This window comes from Channa argus, chromosome 6 (genome assembly GCF_033026475.1).
Source record: "Channa argus isolate prfri chromosome 6, Channa argus male v1.0, whole genome shotgun sequence".
Classification (NCBI taxonomy): Eukaryota; Metazoa; Chordata; class Actinopteri; order Anabantiformes; family Channidae; genus Channa; species Channa argus.
This window is the reverse complement of record NC_090202.1, coordinates 17,922,387-17,947,019: the sequence shown is the minus strand read 5'-3', so window position 1 is coordinate 17,947,019 and position 24,633 is coordinate 17,922,387. Positions and strand designations below refer to the sequence as shown.

Sequence of the window (24,633 nt, the reverse complement as noted above, 5' to 3'; positions counted from 1 at the left end):
TACTGTATATGAATTTTAAGAAATATCAGAAACAGCAAAAATTTAGACCATGTATACAGGTGTTCACATAATTAAATAATTTATATAAATTAAATTAAATTGTACGTAGTTTTGCCATAGATTAATATCAGTACTGTATGGGTACAAGTTTATCAATGAATGTTAAAGCATGTAGTATCCTACAACTTTGGATCTATTAAAATTATAATTTAGGCGTCTTTAAGATGAAGATAGGCTGTTGTTATGTGTTATGTGTATAGTGTAAATTTATGGTTATGTAAGTATGTTATATTTTCTTCTTCTTTTCTTTTCGGCTGTTCCCTTTCAGGAGTCGCTACAGCAAATGCTGTGCCTCCATCTAACCCTATTCTCTGCATCCTCTTCTCTGACACCAACTAACTTCATGTCCTCTCTCACTACATCCATAAATCTTCCTCTAGACCTCCTGCCTGGCAGCTCCAACTTCAGCATCCTTCTACTGATATATTCACGGCCTCTCCTCTGAACATGTCTAAATCACCTCAATCTGGCCTCTCTGACTTTATCTCCAAAACATCTAACATGAGCTGTCCCTCTGATGTCCTCATTCTTGATCCTGTCCATCCTTGTCCCTCCCAAAGACAACCTCAACATCTTAAGCTCTGCTACCTCCAGCTGTGCCTCCTGCAACTGTTTCTAAGCCGTACTAAAGTATGAACAACACCAGAAGGACAAATAAAAGATCAACTGCTACCAGAGGTAATTTATTTTCATATATCTTTATTATTTGCCATATATTTATATATCTTTATTCTATACAGGTATATTTCTCAATACAGTATTTTATTGACATATATATTTCTTACATAAGCTTGAGAGGTACGAGAGAAAGAGAGAGGCAGGATGGAGTACGTCTTTCATTAGATATTTTGGCAGTAGCAAGACAACAGTTCACATTACAGACACACACACGCACACACACATTTTAAGTACAGTATACACACATTACAACATGCACACATGAAGGGGCTGAACACCTCAAATCCTATTTGTGCAACCGCTCACATGTGCACCAACATACTAATGAAGGTGCATGCACAGAAACACTCAAGCCTACACAACAACTAACACACACACTCACACACATAGAGAGGAGACAGGTATTCACAGGATAGATTACACCAATACCAGACTTACTAGTAAATACACATGTAGATGTACAGTACTCGCCATATTTTAGCTTCTGCTCCTACTTATACACATATACACACACTCACATTCACACACATGCAGGCTCATGTGCCTACACATAATAATTTTTGGTAGAAAGTAAAGAGCAGTAATGTTGATTTTTAGACATTGATAATGTTATTAGCTCTGATCCATATTTGGTTTCTATTACTGACAGTTATGCAACGTGACAACTATGTGCTGCATGTCACTGAGATTAAAACAAGGTCCATCAGCACTGTGTCATATAATGGTTGATGAAGAAAATCAAAATAATAAGTATAATAAAAATAAAGTGAAGTATTAAAAAAACATATTGTATATTGCAGTTGTAGAATGAATACACATTGTTGGTTCTGTCTGTGATAAATTTTCCCACTGAACATGATAACAGTCTTTTTTTTGTTACACACACACACACACACACACACGTACACACGCACACATTTTACTACCAAAGCTTCACAGTGTAGGGAACTTATTTGTAAATCCATTGTTCATCCAAGATGCCATCAAAGAAACACAGGATGACAGTGAAAACATCTTTAGAGATACAGACAGAACAGATATCATATATTTGGCTTCAGTAAAGGATGTAAAAATATACCTGAATTTTGCTACATATCAGAATGCATAACTTAAGAGCATAACATGAAAACACAACCATAAACAGTGGGTTGAAATTAACTGTCTGACCTCCTCCAGCTAATTTCAGTGTAAAGTATCTCCACTTCTAGTGCATGTTATACTGTAATTTCTACACACAGATTGTATCATAATTTGTATAACTGTATAAAATACTTATAATAACTGTATAACCTGAAGAAATGTTTGGGTGCTAAATGATTTCAGTTATAGTTCTGTGTGGAAATATAGGCTGAGGGTGGTGAGGATACTGAAAGTCCAAAACTGAATCAGCATAGGCACCAAACTAAACCAAGCTAAACAAAGCTACTGCAGCCTGGCCCCACCTTACTCCACATTTATTTCTAGATACTGGTGTGTGAAAGATGAACAAGTGCAGGAGATGAAAAGAGGCAAAGACGGTGAAAGGTAGCTCCCTTGTCCTGTAGTTTTGCAGCTTGTCCAGAAGAAGGAGCTCCACATACTGTAGTGGCACCTTCTCTTGCTCGGGGTTTGGTCAGACTGCGTTGGTGACAATGAAGTCCCTGTGGCTGTCACTGCTGGGCTCTGGAGTGATGCTTTTTAAGAGGCGCTGTCAGAAAAGACAGCGAAAGTGACAGAGAGAGTTAATTCATGTGACATACAGATACAAAAAGTTCAAAAGTTATAGAGACTATACAATGTTTAATTGTTTCACTTAGATACGTTACGGATGCTATCAGTAGCTTCAGCTACTGATTGACTTCATTATCAATTAGTTTGCTAATTGTTTGTTTGTTGTTCGATCATATTAGTCTATGAAATATTAAAAAAAAAAACAGGACAAAAAAGGAAATCAAGTATCTGAGAGCAGTTGATCCATTAATCTCATTAAATCTAATCTCAAACACACCACACTTGATCAAACCCTTGTTTGTTGCAGAACTGGGAAGAGAAACAATGGTGTCCACACTTTAAGTGAGTTTAAAAGACAGAGAAACCAATGTTACACGTGACAATCACACAGCCATTTTCTGGCTACAAAGGGACACTTGACAACAATTTGACCTCGCTCGGCCTTATCTGTCCTCAACAATTACAGGACCACTGTCTTCTTTCATGCTCATATGCACGCAACAACCTGACTCCTGTGTGTTGACAGTGTGTGTCAGTATCATTGTATGCCATGGAAGCAGTGTCAATAATGAACGACAGCCATAGATGTTCTTTCTACCATCCACTTTGATGTCCTAATACCTGCTGTCAAATCTCAATCAGGATATAACTAAACAAAAACAATAACTGTGATAATGACTAGATCTGTTGTATTTATTACAGTATAAGTTAGGTGTCTCACAAAATACACCACAAAAGAGAAAATACACACTTGAAAATTTAAGGCAGGGGCAAAAAATAATCAGAAAGCTAGAAAAATATAACAAAGAGATCTGCCTATTGACTGGATTTTATCAGTGGTGACTATTTGGCTTCAGTTTGTTATACAGGGTGTTCTGAAGCTAATGCGCTGTTGTTGAAATGCTCTTTAGCTCTTAGCCTTTGTCCTCAAATCTGGCAACATGACAGCTTACACATGCATTGCATAATGTGAATATGTGCCTGTCAGTGTGTTTGTCATTAGGCAATGCTCTACAGGTACAATATGCATGCATGGTCCTATGTATTATCCCTGGAAGTGTTCATGCATTTTTTTCTCGCTAATCTCTGGCTTGTGCCTCCTACTTGCTCCTTTGATCCTGATTTCTAGTCATGTGTTCACAAGAGGGGGTAGACTCTGACAGAGCATGGCAAACACATGAACAGAGGCAATCCTTATAATTGGAGATGTGTCAATAAGACAGCAAAGGTCAGGAGAGGATATGGGTAAGAAGGAGGAAATGGACAGAAGTAGAGTTTTCTATAAAGAAAACATGCAGCAACATTTATGTGAAAAGAAGAAAAAGAAAGGAAACAATGCACCTGCTTGAATGTGCCCTTAGCGTTGAGCAAGTGGTAGACCATGTACGCAGGCACACAGATGAATGAGGACACCCCAATGCAGTAACCCAGGACAGTGGTCCATGGTGGGTAGTGGTAGTTGAACAACCTGACTTCTGGGGTAAAGGCCAAGAAGCTGATGATGATAAACTGGACATGGGAAAAAGAGAAGATCACAAAAATAAAGCCTTGGGATAAGTCAAACTGTATATGGCAGATGCTCCAGATGCTGTTTCTGACTGTGTGACACAACTTTACACAGTTGAGTATGTGAGCCTCACCAGCAGAAAGCAGGGGCAGATGGCCACCCAGCAGACCCTCCAGAAACAACCTGGGTAGAAACCAAGCATGACCTGGATGTCACTACAGAAACGGTTGGTACCTGGAACACATAGAAACAGCCACAGGTAAATGTCACTCCGAAACTAAACAGAAAGAAAAGGAACAAACACCCCCATTCTAAAATTCACAATTTGGTCATATATTTCCTATTATCATCACATAAAACATCAGTCTCAGAACTTACCATAGAACCAAGAAACAGCAATGACTTCAAGCAGGACGACAGTGATAACAGCGGGGCCTGTAGCATATTCTTCAAACAGCTTCACCACAAATGCTCCTCCCTGGGACACGATACAGGATGAGAGAGTGAGGAGGGATTTCCAAAATGCTATTTACAAATTACTTTTATGTAACAGTCTTCATCTTCAAGGTCTAAGACAAAAATAAGGCTAATATATGAGTGCTCAGTGGAGCAGCGACGCATGCTTGTCACTATGTTGGTGGTTGGAGATAAACAGAAGGCTGCTCTAATCTTGTTTCAGCAAAATAAAAATATTTTTGGCAACAGTAGCCTTAGTAGTGGTTTTCTATGATTCTAAGTGAACCTTTTTAAAAAGTTTAATATGATTTCAATATGGTTACATGTTGCATGTTGCATGCAGAATCCAGCACAGCTTTTTAATTATGGATATTCAGGTAGGTTAAATAATTGGCAATTATATCTGTAATATTATAACTACGCTATTTCTAAAACCTATATTGATCGCACATGATGTTAGTATTATACTATAGATGTCATTTAGGCAGGACCTTAACAAATACAGGTTACTACAGGTATGCAGTAAGCTTAACTTACATATGTGAGTGTTGAGAGAGCACCAAGGTAGCAGACACACACCAGGCCGAAGACAAACCACTCACGTCTTTTAACCAGGATATGAGGGAATTCATCTAACATGGCTGTGATGACCCCCTCCAACCCTGCAAACTGGAAACAGGAGGACAGTGAGGACAAGAGAGATTTTTTGGACAAAGCCTTTTGCAGAAATTAGGAGGGTACTTAGTGAAAAGACCTTTCAAGATGTTACTTAAACGCTGATCTAATCAGTCAATGGTGGTGTGATACAGTTTTACATACATCACCAAATAAAAAAATACTCTGTCTAGCCATCATAACATTTTCCAGTTTGACAAAAACATACATAAAGAAAATACTACAGCAATCCTACATCAATCCAAGTCCACTGACAGGTTTTTGCAGTAATATCCTCAGCCATAAAATCATGAAGCATAGCAACTGATTCTACACTGATTATCAGTGTGTGATAAGATTCTTACAGGTCTCTCCAGCTGGCTGCCACAGAGCAGATAAACACAGGCTTATGGAGACAAGATCACTTTGCAACAGTGATATGAAAGTCCTATCACCTTGTTTTTGAATAATATCCCAAATGGATAATCGAGGACAAATAATATCAGACACCTTTGTACAAGTCAAACATAACAAGGCATTTGCTTGTGTAACATGGCAAATATAAAACCTGTGTTTCTAGGTATGAAAGAGCTAACAAACTATGGGCAGTAGGCAACAACGCAATGAGCAAACATCAGTACTGACTTGGCATATGTACTAACCGTGCTATCCAGACCCAGCATAATGATCATGAGAAAGAAGATGATGGAAAAAAAGGTGGCAGCAGGCATGTTGGCTATAGCTTCTGCATAAATGATGAACAGGAGACTTGGACCTGGAGGGCAAAGAGACAGGTAGCTTAAAAAGTTACCGTGATTGGTGCATAAATGACAGTTGGGTTGAAGTCACCATTAAAAAACAAACAATGCTTCTACCCTGAACTGAAAAAGACTAAAGAACACAAATTTGTCCCATGCCACCATTTGTTTATAGGCAAGGCAGCATTTCATTTAAATGTAGATGCATTTTTCGAGCATTCTATTTGAGCTAGGGTAAATAATTTTCACATGCAGTGCCCTACCAGCATCCTTGGCCACAGTATCCACATCCTGCTTCCTCATCTCAGCCATGTATCCCAACACGGTAAAGATGACAAAGCCAGATAGAAAGCTGGTCAGACAGTTCACAGAGCTGGTGACCAATGCATCTCTGATAAGTAGAGGGTGGCAGGAAGAAAAATAAGTTAGTGAAATGGTCTGTGCAACTTTAAAGGCTTCTAAGACTAAGTTATGGTTCCAGCTATTTCAGACATCTTAAGGTGATTCCATGTTTTAATACCTCAGGCATTATTTCCCTTCTTAAGAAGGCAGGTATCAAGAAAATGTTATACATGTTTTAACAACAATATCTCACTTGTAGCAGTTGTTGTGAAATGGGTTGTAGCTTGCGAAGGCGAGGAGCACACCAAAGCCTGGACCCAGAGAGAAGAAGATCTGTGCTGCTGCATCAATCCACACCTTGTAGAGTGTGCACAGGTAGTGAGTGTGAGAGTGAAACATTAAAAAGAAATGTGTATTTAGAGAGTGAGAAAGAAAAAAAGAGTGGGGTCAGATACATTATGGACAAGAAGCTTATAGAAACATAAAAAATTAAATGTAGAGGTATAAAAAAAAAAAAACATCTTGCTACATTCCACCAAATTCCTTACTGTGGTGCTTAGCAGTTTTTCCCAGTCAGGTTTGAGATAGAAGACAACGCCTCTCCAGGCCCCTGGTAGAGTGGCCCCACGGATGAGCAACACCAGGAGGACCAGATAAGGAAAGGTAGCAGTCACCCAGACTACCTAATACACAACAAAAGAAAAGCAAATTGTACACCTGTAACTTTCTGTTAATGGACTCTTATGTCTGATTAGTAAAAGGTGATATGTGGTCAGGCTCAATTACCACTTTTATTCATTAAAACAGACAAAAAGAGGGTTTCTTTTTTTTTAAACTACAGAATTTTTCTGCAAATGAACTATTTGACAACAGTTGTTTGGAACTAACTCGTTTGTCAAGGATTGTCAAGGTTTGAACCACAAGCGGTTCAACTTTAGGGCTGCATTTCTAACCTGCTTCAACCCATGATGATGAATGGTAATGAGAATGAGAAAATGGCCCCTCTTTCTCCATCAACCCATGCATCCATCCACTCTAACTGACACCCAATCAGCCATGCAGGCGCCACTTCAGTTACCTTTCCAGACGTCTTGACTCCTTTCCAGATGCTGAAGTAGACAATGGTGAAGATGAAGAGCAGGCAGAGGGCCAGCTGCCAGCTGACGGAGCCCAGCTGGTGCAGTCCTGGTGAGAGGTGGACCTGCAACACCTGGCGACTGGAGGGAGGAGATGAAGGAGGAGAGATGTTTGCAATAAGGTCATAGGGGTTGCAACAATGGAAAATAAAAAAAAATGGTGATAGGTAAAATTGTATTTAAGTAAATATAGAGAGATGATGTCAGAGGAGAAGACAGGAGATAGGTGGAGTTGTGGGATTCAAGGAAAGAGAATGTTGGAGATAGACGCAGAGGAGCGAATAGGGAACGTAAATGTAGAATAATAAGAGGTGACAGAGATAAATGTGCGAATACAAAGATGGGGTGGAGAGAAGGGATGTTGGGAAATTTGGAGAGTAGAGGAAACTGATAAAGATGTGATAAAGAAAGGGAAAAAGAAACAGGTGCACAAAAGAGATAAGCTGTAGTACAAAGAAAAAGAAAAAGAGAGGGTGAGAGAATGTGAGAATGGAGTAATAAATAGAGGGGCAAAATGTTAATATCACTGTATATACTCATTGTCAATCAATATAAAATCAATAAAGCTGAATCCCTGACAAGTAACACACATTACCTTAGCTATAAACAACATTCAGCTGAGGTAAAATACATAGACATAAAACTGATACAAGAGGACACTGACTAACTTTACAGAAAATGTACCATAGACAAAGTTTATATGAACCTATATAAGAAAGCTATGAGGCAAATAAAAAACATTGTACAGTGAGGTTAACAGTTGGCCAAGTAGGTTGACCAGTAGGTTAAGCACACAGAGTTTGGACGATGAAACACAGACATGATTTATGCTAATAACAGGAAATTCTGGCGCCAGACTGAGTTGCGGAATTTGTTACTTTTAAACCTGTATCAGGAAAAGTCAACTATGGATAAACCCTGAATCTGTCTCAGTGGATCATACAAGGCCAAGGCAGGCAGGAATAATAAAGACAATACTCCAACAGAGCTCAAGCTTCAAATTAAAGCAAATATTCGCGCGCACACACACACACACACATACAACAACAAAAGAAAACACCCTGGCAAGTTAATATCCAGAAGTTTTAATTTGTCATCAGGAATTATATAAAACATATTTATATTTGGTTGTTTTATATTTATAAAGTCTTTCTTTTATTATTATTTATTCCTTATGGGTCATAAGCTCATGCTTGCACCTGTACTTGAGTATTGAGTATTAAGTACTGGATGTTTCTGGGTATGTACCTGTGCAGCTGCAGACTGCTCAGAGTGGCCATACTGACCCTTGTCTATCATGATATTGGATAAGACCACCAGAGCTGATGATGTGGCTGATAGGTGTATTTGATAAGGGCAGAAAGTGCTATGGCCTCTTAAGGCCAATTTGTCGTTTTGTGAAAGTGTTTTATAAAGAAAACTTGATTTATTTAATTCACACAAGGCACTATAAGTTTATTGTACACTAGTCAGCATAAGTGAAAGATAAATCTAAATTTGTGCAATCAAAATGTGTGTCACAACAATCAAGAATTTATTAATTCTGAAAATGTAATTCAATAGCAAATACACACACACTGGTCTAAACATCTGCAGATCAAATCAAATCTATCAAATAAAGTTTCCATCTACTCGCCTGTGATACCAACTTCTGCCGATACTACTGGAGTATTAGTGGGAATTCCTCAGCTTTATTGTACAGTACATATACGAATTAATACTTCTACTTCCCTCCTGTACCTCCAATCATCTCAGATCAAATCAGTGATTCTTATTCTGAGATGTTAATAACTTCCTCTTCTGTATTTGGCCTCAGAAGTCTAAGTGGATTTTGTTGAAAGGGCTGGTGGTAAATCTGCCAGGGCTCCTAAACACCAGATGCAGCCCTGTAATTGCTCTCTGGAATTCATTCACCCTTCTTGACTTGATGTCTCCCTTTAGTGTAGCACTCCTTCTACGCCTTTACGTCCAACTTACATGCACTTACGTATAGAACTCCTCGGCAGGGGAGGTGGAGGAGTTGGACCACGACACATTGTAGTCGCTGGACATGTAGCGGTTACAGTTGGGTGTATTCCAGCTGTTGGTGCAGGTGGTCCATGGCAGGGTGGACCGAAATGATGATAGTAGGTAATACAAGGCCCAGGCCATTATGGTGTTGTAGTAGAAGGCTATGTAGAGGGCTATGATGCAGATGGCAAAGCCGATCCCTGAGTTGAAATGAAGAAAATTATCAAAACATTCAGTCATGCAATATTAAACTTTCTTGATCGTGTACATGTAATTAAGAAACATTATATGGGACACAAGACATGAGACTGCCCAGCGAAATGAGGGATGTCTTTAAGCTACTGCAAGTTGCTACCGAGTACGTGAGTGACATTTCCAAACAATTTACATACTATCACACTACTCAGCATCTGGCATTTGCCATGGAAATGTGCCAATTTCCATAACAGAGAGTAAGTACATTTTCCTGGATGTACAAGAAGCTAGGAATGCTCTTCAAGGAAACTGTACTGAGGGGGAAAAGGAGGTTAAATAACTCTCTCTCAGACAGTGGCAGCTCATCACTTTCCTGTTTATTATCTTACTACCAATTTCCTGTTAGTAAGCACTCATGGTCTCCCTCAATCTACCTTTAAAACCAAGTTCTTGATATTATTCTTAATCTGTTCTGCTTTTTTACTAATGCAACAGTTACCTTTGAAGATGGGGCAGATGTATTTCCAGATGGAGATGCACCCGCTGCGGTGGAACTGTCCGAGAGCCAGCTCCATATAGAAAAGAGGCACACCCCCAAACACCGCCATCAACAGGTAGGGCAGCAAAAACGCACCTGCACAGGGGTTTTGGGAATTGTTTGACGAAAGAGGGGGGTGGATTAAAAGCATCAAATACAGTTAGGGGAAAGAAAGAAGGGAGAAAATAGTGGAAAATATGGAGAGGAATATGGGGAAATGAAAACAGTGGGGAAAATGAAAGTGGGAAATAATTGAAAGAAAGAAAGAGTTATGGGAGAATAATAATATTTCAATTACACTCAGGAGAAGTGCTACTCTTTCACACTCCATCTGTATCCCCAGTGATCCTCTCAATACTCTCCAATCAGAAAGAACCAAAAACATTAAACCACATTTTTTAAATGCCTTCCCACGTATATAATGCTAACCCATTCAAAAACAACAGCACGTGCTTTCCCACTTCCCACTTCCCACGTAATGCTGCATTTAATGTGCTCCGTGGAAAAACACAGTGAGAGGGTCAGTTCGCTTAATTTCTACATTGACACGAGGAGTACCGGGATAGTTATAGCAAAGTAAGTAACGTATAAAAGTAATGAAAGGGGAATCAGAAAACCAAACACTGAGGAACAGAAAAATAGCAGGATTGCAGGTAGATCATTGTAACCCCCCAGTGAAGAGCTTGATAACCCATCTCTCTTTGGTTCTATCTGAGCATCGACTTATTTTGTGTGCATGTGTGCATTTGTGTATGTGGGCAGATTGGGGTGTACATACAGGCTTGTGTCTCTTTGTGACATAAAAGCAAAGATAAGGGTTGATTGAGCAGCTGCCTGGGCGACAGGTTATTAAGCAAGGTGGAAGAGACTGAAGGCGTTCTCATAAAAGCCACAATTAATACTGTTGCCTCTATCAAGTGTCTCCCAGTCCCCATCTCTACCTCGCTCCGTGAGACACACACTGAACACAGGAAATTGCAAAAATTTTATTATTGAAAATTCAATGAAAGTAGAAGCCATGTTCACTGCTAGGTGAGGACTAGGTACAGTAACAGGGCACAAATGCACCATGTGGTCTTTGAAAACACAGGCTTACCTGCATGTACCTGAATCAAGTGTGTAGCTGTAGCACTTTTAATGGGTCTACAGATTTATTTATTTTGGCATTTGTTTTGTTGAAATAATGATGTACTTTGACCTTTAATGATGGAAAGATGTATGATAATTTACCTTATCTGTGACATACACTGTGCCATTAAAATTCAATTTTTTCTAATTCTTAGCATCCTGTTGACTCTAGGATCTCATCTACCTTAACCTCCAATCCATAGAGTTTCATACCTCCTCCTTCTTTCCCCTTTCTCTTTCAAACATCTTTTCCTTCTTACCTCCTCCATTTTGGTAGCAGATGTAGGGGAAGCGCCACACATTTCCCAGATCCACAGCATAGCCAATCACAGACAGCAAGAAGTCCATCTTCTTGCTCCAGATTTCTCTGGGCCTCTCCAAGCTGGTTTGTTGGACCACCAGAGTCCTGAGGCCTCCCAGCGGCACTGAAGACCTGGTGCCACCTCCGGTCACTGAGGCTGTCCCCCCAGAGAAGGATGCGGTTGCTGGTCCCTCCCTGGGGCTCTGAGGGGTTGATGTGGTTAAGCCATTGGACACCTGCTGGCCAGAACCAGAGGTCAGGCTCTTGGATCCTCTCTCTGCGAGGCCATCAGCCAGCATTACTCTACCATTTTCCTGCTGTGTCCCCTCCTCTTCTCCCCCCACCTGCTCTCTCCCTCCCTCCCTCTCCCCTTTGTCCATTGTCAACATGCTCGTCATCATCATATCTTTTGTCTCCATTGGGTTGTGTTGGTGTTGGTGTTGGCGAGGCGATTAGGGGTGGAGAGAGGTTCTTAGTGATGAAGGGAATTCGGCGCTGCTGTCTGATTTGGTGCCCATTAGGGGAACCGAAGGGTTAGGAATGGTGCAGTTACAGTACAGTTTTGAGAAAGTGGGCAAAAAACAGGACACGTCCTTCTTGAACAGGTAGAGAAGAGAACGAACAGGAGAGTAGAGTTACAAGAAGAGAATGGGGCCAGGATGAGGGGAGGTGTGAGTATGTGGGAGAGGACTGAAATGTCTAAAAGTCTGTTGAGCAAGAGGGAATAGGAGCAGTCAGCTAGGACAGACAGAGGAGGGTATACGAGAGGAAAGATGTGTTTGAACAGGATGTGGCCAGCAGAAAAGTAACAAGAATCTTGGATCTTCTCCACATACAGCTTGCCCTCGGTGACGCTCAACGAAGGGACAAACTGCAACAGAAAGAAGGAAAATGCACAAAATAAATCACAGGAAAAAAGTGTTAGTTTCAAACTATGTTCTAGTAATCTAGTGCCTGATTTATGACAGTGTAAAACAGTTTTGAAATGCAGTGTCCAATGTCTTATCTACAGTTTTATCATAAATAAAAAGTTCAATCTCAGTAGAGTTAGAACAGACAAATATACTTCTGTCAAAGATCAGTGCTAATTGAAGGGATTGTGCTGGGGCATGCCGAGTTACTAGCTTTCCCTCCTGATTCTCATTTCACGCTATCTCTCAGTTGCATAACTTGTTTTAATGCTTATCTGATCAAAGCCATATAATGGGGAGAAATCAAAAAATATATACAAGGATTTTTTCAAGAGAAAACCTTGAAAGACAGAAAACAATAGAAATGCGCACATGTGTTAAAAAAAGAAATTAGCTTATTTTAAACGTGACAAAATGTGCTGGGAACGATGCCAAAAGCTAAGGATTCAGTCAAATACGCCTGTTGTAATATCTGCTTATCTACAAAGTGTTTACTAGTCAACACAGGTGAAAGTTGAAATTTAAATTGCATAATCACATCATGTCTGCTTTACAACAAATTTAATCGTAAAACAGACAGAATTTCACTGATTATTGTTTAACAATTCTATTATACATACGCACACTGAGCTGACTGGTTCAACTAACCCCAGAATATCAGCATGTTAAAACTAATTTATATGATTATAAAACAATATCAACAAAAATTTACATCTACTTCCCTTTGAAGTTCAATTCATTAGGCTTTAATTGCATATGTGTCTGAATTATTACTTCTCACTTCTAACCACCTTACATCAAAACAGTAATTCTTATTCTGAAATGCTAAAATAACTTCCTCCTACCATGGTTTCACAATCCATGATGAAGCAAATTTTGTAAAAAGAGCTGGTACTAAACCTATGAGGGCTCTTAATGCCAAAACCAGCTCTGTAATCACGCTGTCAAAGTCTTCCCTCTTTTACTCATTAAGATACGGGGAAAATGTTCATATTAATGAAAAAGATTCAACATCAGTCCAATATGCTCAACAGGTTGCACTTTGGTAAATTTGGACATGACTTGCATAAAGCAGTTGGCAGATGAGTAAAAACAAAAAATAATTTTACATCACTGGTTGACAACTTTATTAATTTCCACAAATACATTAAAGCAGGGATTAATTAAGTGCTCATATTTTCAACCCTAATTCAGTAAGACAAGAATTTTTTTTAAATTGTTTCAGCGGTTTTAGGTGAAAACACTTGTAGACAGTAGAGTAACAGTAGTACAAATATTTATATTTTCTTTAAAAGACTACTAATAAAAATATTTCAAACAATAGACTCATGATATTGTGCATCTATATTTTTGTTCAAATCAGTTAATTAATGACATTCTTTCTGAAAATCCATTAATTTGTCTATTTAGTAAAATATGTGAGAGGTCGAGGAATGGAGTGAAATCTAAACAGTTCTGCTTCTCCGTAAAACATTTTATGTTTGTTTTAAACTCTTTAGAATGTAGATATAAAATATATCTTTTATATTGACAACAAATTGCTCTTAGAGTATAGCCTTTTGAATTTTGAGAACAGAAAATTTGAAAACAACATACAATCTGAAATGTTTTAGCTTGAGTAATGGGTCAAACTGAGAGAGCCTTTCAGAAGGGGATTACATTGTTTATAGCGTTAGCTCAATTAGTAATGAATGCCAGAATGTCGGAAGAGTCAATTTACATGAAATGTCATTATCTTAATTAAGAACAAGTGTCTAGCAGTTTTACAAGACACGACATTCACTCCACAGTAACATCTGACGACCACACAACCAAGACCCTGTCATGTACCTGGACTCGGAGCGGAAAAATACACTGGCTAACCCCCACTCAATACAAACATTATTTTTTTTCCCCATACAACCACACTTTTACTTCCTGAATCTAAAGTTCTTCATCACAACAGTGAAATCCAAACAATTTTCATTTGAAATTTCACAGTATGACAAATGTATGCATGCTCCTCTGCTCTGACAAGAAATGTTCAAGGTACTTTAGTACCTCAAACTTAATGCGCTTTCTAATTCACTACTGATTTAAGAGATAGTAGAAGTAAAATTGTACTGCTCCCCAAAAACAGTTTAACGGTTACTTGTCCATCTTCTGAACTATAGTTTACTCACAGTTCTCCATAAAGCACACACTCTGTCAGCTATCTGTGTCTCACAATAGAAGAATAACAAACAATGGTAAATGGCCTGATGAAATACTGAATTTTATCTGTATGTTCAGACACACTCAATCACCGTCTGAAAAACCACATGAAGGAACAACATATAAAATTAAAGTTGAAATACACTTTTCCATGTTCCGTTATTAACAATACTGTCACTGCAGAATGATACATTTATATATAGGAATACATGTAAAAAAGTGTTTTTTTTTATCATTTATCTTTCCATTTAAGAGACTTGACTAAATAGAGTTAGGATAATAGCGTTAGGATTTTTGCGAAGATAGACTGAAAAAGGACATGCAAGAAAAATAGTAATGACCTGTTACAAAACACATCAAATAAAGAACGTAGATCATCTCTGAAGCCTTCTCATATCTTTGTGAGCTCTGCTTAAACTTTAGGCAAACCATTAGTCACCACTCTGACACCTTTGAGGTAAATACACTAAAATGAACAACAAAAAGTAAAGACACCAATCATATTTTATCACAGTTCACATGCATACATTACCTTTGGCGAAGGTAAAAAGAACAAGTAGAACCTGTGGTGACTAAGAGAAACACAAACAAGCAGCAGCAACAACTTCTACCCAAAACTTAAAAATCCTGTGGCATTGGAAAAACTTGTCAGAGAAACAGCGTGCGCTAGCACATCAGGACACAGTGTTTGCCCATTGAGCTTTCAAGCCCCTCTCATTTCTCTCTCTCTCTCCCTCCCTTGTTGTCCCTCTCTCACTGACTTGCAACCACACACACACACTTACACACATGCAGTGTTCAGAGACGTACAGCCCTGCAGACACACATTATATGTACAGACAAATGCAGACAAAAGATACGGGACTGATATTATGCAAGCTCAGACTTGCCAACATTGAAGTTTGCTTTGATATAGTAATAAGACAAGCAGCAAAAATGAACCTTAGCACACCTCTGATGCAGTATGGTCATGGCAGAATTGTCATTAAAGCGCACGCATACACCAACACACACTTACTTCAGACAGGGGCGAACCAACCAGTAGGTAATGTGGGGCTCTGGGTCAGGGTGCTCCTCACAATCACTACTGTACCTCAGACTTTTGTTGCTTTTTCCGCTGCTGATAATCTGTGGATCATCTTCTGTTTCTTTTAACCAGTAGTTCATTTAATGTGTCCACTTTCAACATAGATACCCAAATATAATCTATTTTGTCCAATACTAAAATAGGTAAAGACTTAATTTCTGAAAAAAACAATCTTTGATCAATCTACAATCTCATTCAACTGTATTGAAAAGTGTTACAGAGCTTTAATAAAGAAGCTAATTTGTCTCCCCATGCTACATTAGAAAAGTGAGTGTGCTGCTGATGTAAGTGGAAGGTCAAGTGTCCCTCAAGTCAATTTGCTGTCTATACTCTTTGCAAGGCTGTGGAGGTGCTGGGCATGTAGTCAACCTTGGCTCTCTAACAACACTCCCCCAGGTTATTTCTGCAATTTAATCATTTTTTTCTACTTAAGCAACTGTTTAAAAATAGTGTTTTATGTATGAGATCAGACACTTAGAAATGGTTATATTGCACAGTAATAAGTAAACTTTTAGAGAGACTACAACTCTCTGACTCTGTTATATTTTAACTTTGAGACCGATACAAGCACACACAGGCACAGACGAACACTTTTTTGCACAGACTACTAAAACATGCAGTTGAGCTGAAGCAATGCTTACTGTTATTTCTAACATGCTAAATGTCTAACTAAACCGTATTTCATACTGGAATTTGAATAACTTCACAACGAACTGTACATCAGCCCATTAGAATTTTGCTTCTGAAATCCCCTCGAGACTCCCAAAAGGCGGCTGCTCAGTGTATCTGATATGACTCAAAGCTTTGGGCTCTGCCAGCTTTTGTAACCTCAGTGTTTCAAACACAGACCAACACCCTATAGTCTGGAGTATAGATGTCAGGAATGTTTGAGCAAAAATAACGTGCTTATCGGAGTTTGCCTTGGCAACTCTCAGGGGGGGATTTCCTGAATCATTTTTTGGACTCCTGACAGTTGTAGACTTTTAGCACTATTTGCAACTTTCCTTCTCTGTTAGAATTTAATCTGTGTGAAATAACTGATGGAGGACTTAGAGTTAATAAATAACAAGATCATCATCATATTTCTAGCTGACTGTCAGAGTCTTATCAATATGACATTTTTGAGATTGATTCCATATTTGATAATGTAAAATTCAATAATCAATTCAATCTTATTTTAAATAGCGCTTTAAAAACAACCAGGAGTTGACCAAAGTGCTTTACAACAGATAAACAGATCGAATATCCTGAACAAGCAATAAAAAAAAAAAAAAAATAGTACAATAAAAACAATGTATTTATTTATTTTGTCCTTTCGGCTTATCCTGTGAGTTCAGGGTCGGATCATTGTCTGCATGTTGATTTCGCACCGTTTTTACGCCCGATGCCCTCCCGGACGCTACCCTCCCCAATTTCTACCGGGCTTGGACCGGCCCTGCACAGCTGGGGATGGGAATGGGCTGTTGGGGGTTCAGTGCCTTGCCCAGAGACACTTTGATATATAGCCGGGACATGGGATGGAACTACTGACCCTGTGGTCTGTGGACGACTGCCTTGACAAGGAAGGAAAAAAAAAGATTCAATATTCTGAAAACATACAAACTATGTCATCGCTATTAGGAATTATAAGCCAGTTTGAACAAATGCACGTTAGCTTGGATTTAAAACATGCCAAATCTGTAATGGATATGCAGTGAAAAAGGGGCAGGGCTGAGAATAGAACCCTGGGGCACCCCAACAGAAGAGTTGATGAAGTTATATTACGATGGTAACAGGATGGGATCTGGGATTTGCAAATGGATAGGGGGAGCGTAATCTCAAGTATTACAGGAAGGTTAGGAGAAGGAAAAGTTAACCTCAAAAAGCTGTAGCTCAAAACCTGAATAACTTTCTGTGGGTATTAAGCGGGGCCCTCAGGGCCCGATGACATGGATACAGCATCCCGGAGTCAAAAACTACAGGCTGGACCCATCGGTAGCTGTGCTCGGAGGAACACCGCGAGACAACGTGTCCAGCACAGCCAAGCGGCAAACTGTGGAATCGCAGGTAAGCCTTAATTCTCACAAGCACTCCTCCTCTCTTGCGTCTCTTCTGTCGCTTGTTATAGTGAGAGATGTGAGGCGGACGCCAAAGACTGGGCAGTATGACAGGAATGGTGGTGAAGTTTTCTAATGTCCATTTAAGCCATAAAACGGCAGTTTCTCGACAGAGGGGCGGATATTGAGGAGTGCCTGACGATCATAGATTAGTAGTGATGACACATTTTGGGCATAAAGCACTAAGTGTAAAAATAACAATGAAACACATAAGAGAGCCAGACGACAGGCCACACACCCCGACGCCATCTTAACACTGCTCTAAAATTACAAGTGCTTTCTGATAGACAATGCACTGTTTCTCAGTGACATCAGCTCAATTTTCTGTATCTGTACATTTCGTGCTACTTTTTAGCCAATATGTACACCAGTAATGTAATGGTAAACTTATATAGTGCTTTCCTGTCTCACCCGGCAATCCACTCCACAATGTTCACTCATTCACACACTGTTGAAGGTAGAACCACAAAGAAGGGCACAAGCAACACCCACCAGGAGCAACTTGGGGTTCAGTGTGTGGACAACTGCTCCACCTTATAATCCACAGCTGCTAATACACTGTGTTAAGTCAACGTCGATTTATATAATGAGTTTGCTATTTTACTGGTCTAGTAGTACTATTTGACTATCCGTGTCCTTGTTGGTAGCTGTAAATAATGTCCACATAGAAATTTGAAGGACCCTCTTCCTTTTTTTAACTGAAGGGAAGTTTTTCAACTTTTTCAACTGATGCCAGTGTTTCTTTAGTAGTGGTTTCACTCAAACATCAGGAGTTTGGGATCTCACATACTGTACATACACCTTAACAGTTCTTACTCACACATACACAACAGGAGTTCTCTCACTTCCACTTACACCCACGCTGAGTAACCCAAACATTCTGTCACATTCAATCGCAGACAAAAAGCAAAGTAGGCCTCTCTTTCATTGACATAACCAGTTTGTACTTATTGACATGTACATGTACAGTAGGAATAAGTTAAGAAAAAATAAGTTGAGTTAAAAAAGTCTGTTGTTGTGCTGGTTTTCTAAAGTGTGGGGTCTATTTTCCCATGCCTGCCTGACATCATGCCAACTTGAGGCTTGGGTAATTGAAAAATAAACAGCGCAGGCAGACATGGGAGGAGAAAACCATTTAGTGCATTAGCTGCTAGTCTGAAAGCCTATGTACTTCCCGCCACATCTGCATAAACAATGCTTAACTAGTCAGTGGAACTTGTAGTATTTTAAGAGGAAACTACTCCCAGGAGAAAAGAAAAATATTTTCGGCTCTAAATTGTCCCGGACTGAGGGACAGGCTAATAGGTAGGCAAACATATTTTAAGTGGCAAATTATCAGAACATGAACAGTATCCTGCCCTGAAGGACAGATTTATGTCATGTAGTGTTTGCATGAGAAGTTGGGAAATGTGGGAAATGTTAATGTGAGCATTATTAGATGATAGCCTTTTGGCTTCTACCAGGACTGTATAAAATCTGTTGATTGGGTCACATGACCAGGTCAACTCTGAAATACACTGTCACTGTCACGCTCAGACAGTGGGCACAGCCGACACGGCCATGTTGTTGACTTAGACAGCAGACTTAAGGACTAAAACACTACTAGGAAAACACTATCTACATTGTATTCAAATTTAACCAGTTACATAGATGTTGTATAATGAAAGAATTATTGTTGTGTATTAGACTTGTGCTCCTGTTTATGCTATTTATTATACAGAAGGAAACCGCACGACTTTAGATTCCCAAATCCCTGCTTTGATTTGTCTCAGCTTCATGTCACAATTTTCAGCATAAATTTCCCTACATCTTCCAAGAACAATATTGTAAGATATTCCTTCAACATGTTCCTCGTTTTGGCTTACAAAAAAACAATTGCAGTCCAAATCATCCAATATTGCTACAAGAAGTAATCTGGGAGGCCAGAGAGGATGCATTAAGCAGATAACATGCACAATGAACATGTGTTTCAATGTGTCTATAGTACTGTATGTGCTACTCTTTATCAAAATCTGATGGAGTGGTGGCTAAGATTCACAACATACTGTGGTCACAACGTACCAGGTTGGAGTCCAACCAAGAGGTTTTCTGCATGTAATCCCTTTCTGTTCTTTTCTTCACCGAACCTGTCTGCATCTCTAATGTAACATATCTAATAAGGGTAAAAAACAAATACACTGTTAAAAATGTCTTATTAGGGGGAAAGAGATTCAATGAGCTCTGATGCACGTTAACATCTACCCTATCACAGACTGCTGCTCTATGTGTGTACTTCTATACCACTACAAACTAACCACAGGGTATCACACCTATGGTTTGGTGATAAATAAAGAAATCTTAAGTCTAATGACAAGAGTATAAAGTCATAGAAGTTCAGGAGTACGATGTGTTGTGGGTAAAACTGTAAGGCAAGTTTAGGAGGCAAAAGGCAGGATTGTCAAGGTTTACAGGTTACGGGTGTCTTTTAACCACTCAGCTTAGGAGCGGAATTCACAAAAAGGACAAAGGAATGCCTCAATGCAAATCAACCTTACAGACATACAGGTGAATACACAGTGGTCAGGAATCTAATTAGCAAGTCTCTGAGACAACTCATCTTCCATGTGTTCCCTGCTGGGACAGCTTCCTGATAAAGCTCTGGTCTAAAGAAAGTGCAGACAGAAGGCCTGCAGAAGTGCAAAAGCAGCATTTGGTCACCATAAACAGGCATTTTGCATTTGTAGGAAAACTTCTCTCACACAATGATGGGAAAGAAGAAAAACAAACATTATGTAATTAGAGTATGAAAACGTATTCAGAAGCTATTGGGTCAATTTTTGTCACAGAACAGACATTTTCTATATTTAACACTTGATCAGACATTAAATAAATTATTGTATCAAGATCAAGAGTTAATAAAAAGCGACCCAGGGAATGTAACACAGAACACACTGATTCAGAAAAACTAACAAAGAAATCTATGCATGAAAAGACAAGAATGAAACATGTTATTGTTCTTTGGCGCCAGTTGATGCTGATTGGGCTTTATGCTACAAAAACTAATAGCCTCACAGTTATCGTCATGCTTATGGGAGCCGCATTGTAAACAAAATCTCTAAAATGGGGTGGAGAGATATTTCCCAGTGTTTAGCTGCCAACATAACGATTTAATTAATGATTGGAAGATTATTATTAGCCCATAGGCTTTGTACTTTAGACTACAGTGCTGATAGAAGACAAAAATCACATTCTGTATATCTGTCTTTGCTTTCCATAAAAAAAAAATCTAAGCTGAAAACATCAGGTTCCATTTCATAAGTTGCACTGGTATTACCTGTGGATGACTGAGGGTTATGTCTTGTGTTGCATTAATCATTTTAGGAGTTTTTGAACCTTGTAGCTTGATGTCCATATTTTGTGCATTCAAGTGAGCAGTGGAATCCTTGGCTTTTCTTTGTTAATATTAGGCTATTTATTTATTCTTACTGGGTGTTAAGTGTATTTGTGTTCGTCTGATTCTTTTATTTTTTTTGGGTGGATCTTTCCTTTTAGCAGAGAGCAGCAGTAAAAGGCAAATTAATTTCTCTCTGGGAATAATTAAGTTTTTAAAATGTTGAAAACTTATAACTACACTCCATTCTTCAATGAGTGTTAATCAACTAGATAGATAAACAAGTATTGTAGAGAGATATTTTAAGTCAACACTACCTTTTTTTAGTGAGCACAGAAAATGTTGTGTTTTACTTATTACAGAAAGAGTACAGACATGTTATTTAGTCCTTGTACAAACATCAGTATGTATAAAATTAAACACTAAAACATTGCATAACCCTAACGAACTAACTGACCATCAAATGGTCTCAAGAATTGTAATTCACACCAAAGCCTAAGCTAAAACAACAACAAAAGTAGCAAACCTAGTAAATCGCACCCTGTGTCACTGTACACCATCCTACTGAGATGCTGTAAATATAGACATATCTTACACAGGTGGCCATTACAGCTCAGAACTGAAAAAACAGATTGTACAGTAAATGATGAAACCTGCTGCTAATGACAATATGGGCAAAAACAGGCAATGTGGGCTTACCGTGGTATTTTTAGCAGTGCAGCCTGCCTTGTCCATTGGGTGTCTGGTCAACTAGTGTCCAAAATGTCGCCTACATCAACGCAGACTAAACCCAATCACACAAATCACACATGCCTAGGCTTACAGCAGGCCGGATTCTGCTCTGCTTGGTTTAAGACACAAACACACACACACACACACTCAAGCATGCAAGCAGCCACTCACACACACTCTGGGCTTTGGAAAAGGATCCTTGCCCCTAATCCAAGGCTCCTTTATGCATATTTATAAGAAGGTCGAAGAGGAATGAGAGACATGAATTAGGCTGCAAAATGTACATGTGTAAATTATGAAGTGTGTTTAAGTAGGAGAGAGGGATTATTTGAGTCACAGCTTGTCTGTATCCTGGTCTAACTAGTCTATTTACAGCCACCTGTAACGTACTGGGTCAAAAGGCATCATGCCAGGTACAGTAGTACAGATGGTTTAATAGGCCTTCATTGTGTGTGATGAGAGGGAGAGAAATATGACATTAATGTGGGCAACTTGGGTAATGGCAGACAACACAGTCGCTGTCAAGTTGACATTAAACAATATTTACTGTGTTTTCTTTTTGTCTGTCGCACCCACAAGCGCACGGGCGCAGACAAACACACAAACACACACACTCAGCATCCAGTCCCTCCTTCTTGTTAAAAGCCAGTCTGTGTGTAAGTGTTCAGCATTATTCCAATCAGCATCATCTGAAGTACTAGGTTAATCCTCATTGCAAAACACACAAATCCACACACAGACATAGTGAACTAAAAAAGAAAGAAGAGAAGAAGCATAGAAGGGTATTATGAGAATAAGCAGTGGGCTAATTTCCACTGTTCAAACAGCTAAGCTATTTGTATATTAAACCATGTTAAAATACTTCATTGCACTGATTTCACCAGACATGTAGAGAAAAATGATTTACTGTAAACAGTTAATTATGGATATATTATTCTAGATATACTAACATAGAATTTTAGATCATCAAGGTGGAGCTGGTGTAATGTTTGTAAAGGAGAAAGTACACTCAGTCTAATGCTGTACTTGCTCCATGTGAGTTGCTCCTCCTACAGGGGAAAAACACTAAAGGGAAAGAACTGTTAATACAAAATATTTCAAACGTCAGTGTGTATTTCCGACTGGTAAAAAAACTGGTAAAAACGAATGATTTATAGGGACCATTTCACTGTTTGTTTAGCCTTTTCATGCCAATTGTAATTAATCTTTGAGTAAAAACTGAAATACAAATTTGTCAGACATACAGACACTTTATATAACTTGAAATACTACAAAAAGAAATCGTGTTCTTTTTGAAAATATTGGGAAACCTGCTTAGATTTATAATGTACACTGTGCTCTAAATTAAACACTGATTTCCACCAACGAGAGATTTCTAGGAAAGAAAAAGTTGGACATGTTATCAGTCAATTTACCAAAAGTCAACCATTTAATCCCAGATTATCTATCTAGCTTCTGCAGCAAATGTTTATGTCAAAATGATTACAGTCACTGCAATTACAGTCAAAATATCTGGTTTATGTCTGGATCCACTGAGACAAATGGCATGGGATCATCAATTTGTAGATATGTGAACAGGATAAAAAGACAAACTGCTCTGGGAACAATAAGTGTACTTAAAAACCACAAATATGGAGGTCAGGAGATCAGAGAATCAGTGAAAGAATGCAGGTTAAGAGGTTGGGCTTAAACCTTTGTGTTCATAGCAATTCATCTGTAAATCATAGTGCAGTGTGACAGAAATGTTGTGCAGTATATCTCAAACACTATAAGTTATAAGATATAAGATTTCTTTACCTTTAGTAGAAATTTACCATAACATCATACATCTATGTCACCAACGCTCCTGAGGAGTGAATGCAGAGTCTGTACAGAAGTGCTTTAATTTACACCTGGCACTGCAATGTAGCAGTGTGGATATGAATGAGCAATGTTGAAATATAAATTTTTACATGCTTTTAATATTACTAGATATCCAAGCAGGAGCAGACAAAACATGTATAACAAATATGTGGGTGCATGTACTCGATGTACCCACATGACTAATTTTTACACATGAATGGTTATGCTGCTTTCAGGCTGGTTGATAATTTCATACTTTGACAGAATATTAAATCCCTGCTGTTTGGTCCATGCCTAAGAGGTTAGTGAGAGAAAGATGCAAACACAAGTGTAAGACTAAAATGTGTATCTGTATACTGCAGTTACACTCATATCCTGTTCCTGTTTATGATTCTGCTTTTAAAAAAAGTCAAAGTGCTTCTGATGCAATAAAACCACTCAACCCCAGATATAATCCCCGAGACATTATGCCAACCAGATTTTTAAAAAGAGGTCATATTATTGCACCAGTACCACAAATACTTGAAATTATAGCTTGCTCTCTGGCCAGTCAACATGCTGTTGAACCTGAAAAAAACTTAACTTGACACCACAGTCTTAGATAATTTTTGAATTATTGCAACCTTGCCTTTCTTATTTAAAATTACAGAAAATGCTGTCACCCTTTAAATTATATTTCAAGTGAACAAAATAATATCTTTGAACAATTTCAGTCAGGCTTCTGTAGAGAACCATAGCAGAGAAACAGCCTTAGGGTTTTGCTGATGACACCAATGGGTGGTAAATTTTCATTCTTCTTCACATAAGATCTGCATTTGATACTTGTTGGATAACAGGAACTGCTCCTGACTGGTTCCACTTCTACTTTATCAACTGGTATTTTGCTGTAAAAAGTCCTTTCTCCACATCTATAGGCCCCTTCCTTTGGA

General features: G+C 38.8%; 1 protein-coding gene across 3 annotated transcripts; it reads right to left on the bottom strand.

Moving 5' to 3' along the window:
- Positions 1 to 739: 739 nt before the first annotated feature.
- Positions 740 to 21,966, bottom strand: slc6a4a (solute carrier family 6 member 4a). Of its 3 annotated transcripts, none has more exons than XM_067506431.1 (14): positions 21,830 to 21,966; positions 11,433 to 12,344; positions 10,006 to 10,140; positions 9,289 to 9,511; positions 7,244 to 7,382; positions 6,714 to 6,848; positions 6,419 to 6,522; positions 6,087 to 6,214; positions 5,728 to 5,840; positions 4,949 to 5,080; positions 4,334 to 4,433; positions 4,089 to 4,189; positions 3,790 to 3,957; positions 740 to 2,425 (listed from the first exon to the last, which is right to left on the bottom strand). In XM_067506431.1, exons 2-14 carry the CDS (start codon positions 11,890 to 11,892, stop codon positions 2,351 to 2,353), a joined length of 2,013 nt encoding a protein of 670 aa, XP_067362532.1. In that variant the 5' UTR covers positions 11,893 to 12,344; positions 21,830 to 21,966; the 3' UTR covers positions 740 to 2,350. The 3 variants fall into 3 exon arrangements, with proteins under 3 accessions (XP_067362532.1, XP_067362533.1, XP_067362531.1); XM_067506432.1 differs by lacking the exon at positions 21,830 to 21,966 and adding an exon at positions 19,822 to 19,846; XM_067506430.1 differs by lacking the exon at positions 21,830 to 21,966 and adding an exon at positions 15,110 to 15,299.
- Positions 21,967 to 24,633: the final 2,667 nt, after the last annotated feature.